Below are 5,401 nucleotides of genomic sequence, written 5' to 3'. Positions count from 1 at the left end.
AACTTACCAATGTAACCTTTACCGCTTTCAGCATACGTTCGAGGCAAGTGAGAATAATAATATAATAAAGCAATTACAAAAAAAGATTTTGTTAACTCTGCCATTTTATTATCATGTGTACGCGCTTTAAAATTTAATTTCAAATTTACTTGAAGGGCGGTTTTTGTCTTTTCGAAATTGCTTAAGAAAGAAATCAATAAAAAATTATATCTCTTTGCCTATATGAATAAGTTATAATATTATATAAAAAGGTGCCCTCGCACCTCACTATAATAAACAACATATCGTTATGTAATTGCAAACAAACAAAACAAATAACATTTGCTTAATTTTTGAAATCAATTTCTGAGCGTTAACCCAAGTGATTTGCTTATGTATGAACAGATGTGTTGGGATTTAAATAGCATCGCGGCAATGGCCATACAACGGGCTCTATATATGTGTGATATGGTATGATGCGCTTGCAAAAACTGTAAACAACAACAACTATGGTAATGCCAGCGCTGGGGTCCATCTTTCGGTGTAGCAGCCCTCTCTGATGCATGTTAGCAATAACCAATCCAAAGTTCTATGATATATAACTGATTTATAACTGTTGTTTGCGCAATATTTACTGAAAACCGTCCATCTGCCAAAAAAATGAATATTAAGTTTTCGATATTGAAGTATATTTCCTTCGAAAAGAACGCTTGTCCTCAAAATTTCATATTTACTGTGATACCTTTATAAGGCTCAGAATCTCACATATGTTAATGCTGCGGTCGATTTTCCTCACATTGGGCAAATTTGCGAAAGTTGTGGTGCAGATGAAAATTCTTAAGATATGTTCTTTGAATCTGCCCAATAAGAATCTAAGTAAGGATTGCGTACGGTGTTAACTAGGTTTCCTTTTTGGAGTTTTTCTACCTTTTTAGCTATAGATATGCCCAAGAGAGGCGAGAACCGCTCTCCCAAAATCGTCAATATTGATTCGTGTTGGCGCATTAATGCCAACGCAAAAGTATGGTTCTGTAGAAAATTTGGTATTTTGGGTGCTAAGTAAGCTTTTGTTCGTGTGTGGTTGATTGAAATACCCCCGTTATTTATTGAAGTCATTGAATGCGTCGACGAAACCCTTTCGTCATTTATATTTTCATAAGCCCGCACGAAAAGAAGACCGTTTCATAAATCGGAAAGACAAGCATAGCTTGAATGGAATGCTGGTGAGTTGACCGACATACATAAATGTTTATGCGAACACACATTTAAAGTTTTTATTTGTAAGGTTCGCCACCACGACATGAAAATTATAATAATAAACTCTAGATTTCCTGGATCAAGCCGCGACTTGCATTTGTGGGGAGACAGCCCATTTAAGCAGCTTATCTGGAATGGAAATCAAAGTAATGGTTGCCTCCTTGGTAAGCAATGATGATAATGTTGTATAGTTTGACATTTTCGACCCTAAACAGCATTTGTATGACTACTATCCAATGAGCTGGAAATGATCTTCTTAAGAGCGTATATTTGAAAAGAATGGAACGAGCTATTTTTAAACAACTCAAACAGTTATCTATCGCCAAGCGTTAATTCTTCGGCCTCTTAGACCGAATACGAATTGCGCGCACAACGCTTAACTGGTCTTTTAAGGCAGTCTATCTAAGGCATTCATTTTTTTGATTATCGCCGAACGGAGACTAAGTCACCGATTGTTTACTAGTGTTAAGCAGAAAGATTAATGTCGGCTCACAACCGCACAGAGTTGTGCTATGAACGTTTTCTTGACAAGTAAGGCCGAATTTCGCGGTGCTGAAAACTCGCGATATGATATGTTCATCACGCGTAACCATTCAGCAGCACTGTCCTTCGCATTAAGCCGAAAAAGTCACGCGTCTGGCATATGGCGTTTTATTGGCATGAAGCTCGGATCTATTCACTGGCCGTACAAAGTATGCTTCGTACAATTTCCGGGATAACCTAGTGTATTGTGTAAGTCTTAACGATAGTACGTTCAGATGGAAATAGTCGCGAGCTTTCTTACTATCTTATGGTATAATTTTTGATAACATTTTTTATACGCATCACTGAAGGATGGGGGTGTACTCACTTTGTTTTAGTAACACCCAAAAGGAAGCTTCGGAGAGAAACTCTATAAAGTATGTATGTTCTTGATCAACGTGAAATTCAAGCGATATGGGTATCAAGTAAAAAACTATAAAAAGAAGAAGAAGAATGCGAAAAGCATAATAAATGGTCGATATGGTAGAATGCAACTTTCCTACTTGTTTTCTAATAACATACGTGGACAAATGTCGAAATATTTAATTTTGAATATTATGCTAAAAAACAAAAAAATTCGATGAGTCGTATTATCCGCTCTGGCAGTGCTAACTAAACAATTTCATATCGACTTTGTGAACGGAATGAGATTTTTATCGTTCAATTCATGGCAAAATAGCAAACAGGAAGCGAGTATTTGTGAATATACAAGCGATACCATTTATCATCGTTCAGGCGACACATTTGAGAGGAAAGTTTCGTTGTCTTCTCCTCTTAAGTAAATACATCTGATTACTCAATTTTTTCCTTGAAACTTCTCCTTAATTATTTGTGTAGGATAAGATCAAATTTTAAGTTTAACGTTTAACTCTCTTCCCCACTTACTGTGATCTTCGTAAAGACCTTATCGTTCTATCAAAGATTTCTAAATTTAAGGCGAAAGTACGACAAATAGAGAATGTTTGCTAAATATTCTATCAATCAACTATCAGATTATTCTCTCCATCTTCAGCTAATCATTTCCCGATTACATTCAATTTGTTATAATTTACGCATCATAGAGAGCAAAAATGATTTTTAATTTTCGATCTCGTAGAACTTGTTAAATGCTTGCTATACAAGCGATATTTTTAATTTGTCATTAAAAATGTCAACAATCGATTATATCCTGCTGTTTAATAATTGCTTTCAATTAATTCAATTAGTATTACGGTACATTTGTTTTTTATTATTATTATTATCATTATTAATTTTTCTTCTCAATTATTATTTATTTTTTTTTTATGCCTTTGGTTTACGCTTTGATTTTTTGCCTACATTTGTGTTTATTAGTAATTTTGACGAGAAAATTAGCTGTCGCCGTTGTTGAAAATTTAAGTAAAACTAAACTAAAAATCTCATTTGTACAGTTTCGTGAATTCATTATATATATTTATATATATATATATATATATAATATATATATATTTATATCAATGATTAAATATTTTATGACTAGAATCTCATTATAGCTTAAATAACTTGGGTTTTTGCCGGATTTTTGTGTTGTTTCTCCATATCATGTTTTCCCTTTTTTGTTTTTTAATTTCTTTATACCGGTTGATATCGTCGCAATTGTTATTGCATACGTTTTTTTTTTGTTTTTATATGTAGAATATATGAATCAGTTTGTGCTTTTTCTCAAGTTTAAGCAGCAACGAAATTATAAACATAAAACAAGTAAGAAAATTATATTCAGTTATGACCGAATCTTTTATACCCATCATCGCGATCCTAAAAAGCAAGTGAAAGAATTCTCATATTGATCATACTGTATAAGATTTGGGTGGGCATAGATAATTTTTTCTATTTTTCGTATAAATATATATGTGTGGTGTTTGTATGATGCACTTTATGAGTAACAAATAAAAAACACAAAAAACAAAGGTGTTCACAGATATTGTTATATATAGATGTGTGGGCGCTATGGGTTAAGTTCTTTGAAAAGTTTAAATCATTTTCAAATTCTTTGATTGCTGGTTTGTAGGAGATCTCTTTGTTTTTGCGAACGGGAGAACATTTACCATAAATACTGCACGGTTGTGCAGAAGGACAGATGGACAGGCGAACATGTTTAGGTGTTTTCCCATCTTGAAACTGGCCAAGAATTTATATAATATATGGGGTTTTTGAGGTTTCCTTCTCCGCGCTATAAAAGGTTTGAATAAACAAGGAAATTATGACACTTTATAAAATCGAGAAGAGATGGCCGATTATTTTCCACCTTTATAAGGGCACTGCAACATTGGTCAAAGGATAGACGGTCAAATTTTTGTACATTTATCTGCTACAGTTTATGAGTTATGGAGCCAAAAAACAATTTTTTATTCCTTTTGAAGAATACGTACGTACGTACACGTACTACTGTAGGCGGGCCCTTCGACCGATTTGGCCCATTTTCAATGACAACCTGCGTTCAAGAACATTCAATTTTCATTTCGATAGCTTCACTGTTGCGATCAGGAGAATGTTAACAAAAAAAATTTCGCAGACGAACAGATAGCCAAGGGACAGACGTACATACTTAAATCGATTCAGAATTCGATGCTAAACAAGAATATATACACTTTTTTGGCGTTTGTGCAGCTTGCTTTTAGGCGTTGCAAACCTTTTGACAAAATTAAAATACCCCTCATCTTTCAGTAATGTATATAACAAGTACATGCATTATAATTAAGCGATCATTAAATACCTTATAGTCGTTCGTCTTTCCTTTTTTGCGTTCCTGTTCATCATAATACAACAAAAAGTATACATTGTTCCTATACAAAGGTATACATACTTCTCATGAAGACCATTTTATGGGACGGGGTCCCATAACATGCACTGACGTGACCCAAATGTAACAAATTTAATTTTCTTCGTTAAGGTTTTTATGATAGGTTTTTATTTTTTTCATATTAAGTTAGTGCGGTCGTGCGTAACGCGTACTTTTATTAAGGGGATGAACGAACCCCTCTTTTTGAGCAGAATCCATTTGCTCAGAATCATTATCGTTTGCTTGCAACGGTAGCCAATAGTTTCGTTTCCTAGTAGATGGAGCTTTACTTTTTAGAACAAGCTCTTATGTTTGCAATAGTTATGAACACCAAAGCGCAGCAGCAAAGCTCACTATAAAATATTGTCTTAATTTCGTTGAAGTAAACATGAGAACATGAACTTTGTTAAATGACCGACTAACTTAAAGGTAAATGAATTTTTGCATAAAATATGCTACTGTCGGAAATAAGCCAACGTAGAAAAATAGGTTAGCTATGTGCGCGAAGGCATAGCTGCCGCCAACAAATCTAACTCAAGAGGCCACCAGCTCGCTGAAGTGTGTAGGGATGTAGTTGGGAGTTGATTCCTGCGTTAGCTGCGTTCAGGTTGTCCATAAATTAGTTGCTCCGAATGCGATTCCTCTAATAGTCAACAACTCACAAAGGCAGTCACAAAGAGTGTTCTGTTTTTTTGCAAGACTTTTGTCAACAATTGTAGATTGAAGAAGAAAAGACTTATTATGAATCCATGCAGAAGCAGCAAATTTCGGCGCTCGGTCAGTTTACTCATTTCGCAATACACCGATAAGAGTAGACACCCAAAGCATTTCAATTGCACGCGACGT

General features: G+C 34.6%; 1 protein-coding gene across 3 annotated transcripts in view; it reads right to left on the bottom strand.

Moving 5' to 3' along the window:
* The window catches only part of LOC119645385 (venom protease), a 5,171-nt gene extending 2,048 nt beyond the window's left edge, over positions 1–3,123 (bottom strand). For 2 of the 3 annotated variants that reach the window (XM_038045592.1, XM_038045594.1), the window contains exons 1-2: positions 3,076–3,123; positions 8–180 (exon numbers count right to left, since the gene is read on the bottom strand). In XM_038045592.1, the coding sequence (XP_037901520.1) occupies positions 8–104 (97 nt within the window). In that variant the 5' untranslated portion in view covers positions 105–180; positions 3,076–3,123. Of the gene's footprint in view, positions 1–7; positions 736–3,075 lie in introns of those variants that run through there. The other variant, XM_038045593.1, reaches the window with a different exon arrangement.
* Positions 3,124–5,401: the final 2,278 nt, after the last annotated feature.

This window comes from Glossina fuscipes, unplaced genomic scaffold, assembly GCF_014805625.2.
Source record: "Glossina fuscipes isolate IAEA_lab_2018 unplaced genomic scaffold, Yale_Gfus_2 1, whole genome shotgun sequence".
Classification (NCBI taxonomy): Eukaryota; Metazoa; Arthropoda; class Insecta; order Diptera; family Glossinidae; genus Glossina; species Glossina fuscipes.
The sequence above is the reverse complement of the archived record's forward strand: the minus strand, read 5'-3'. Positions and strand labels throughout refer to the sequence as shown.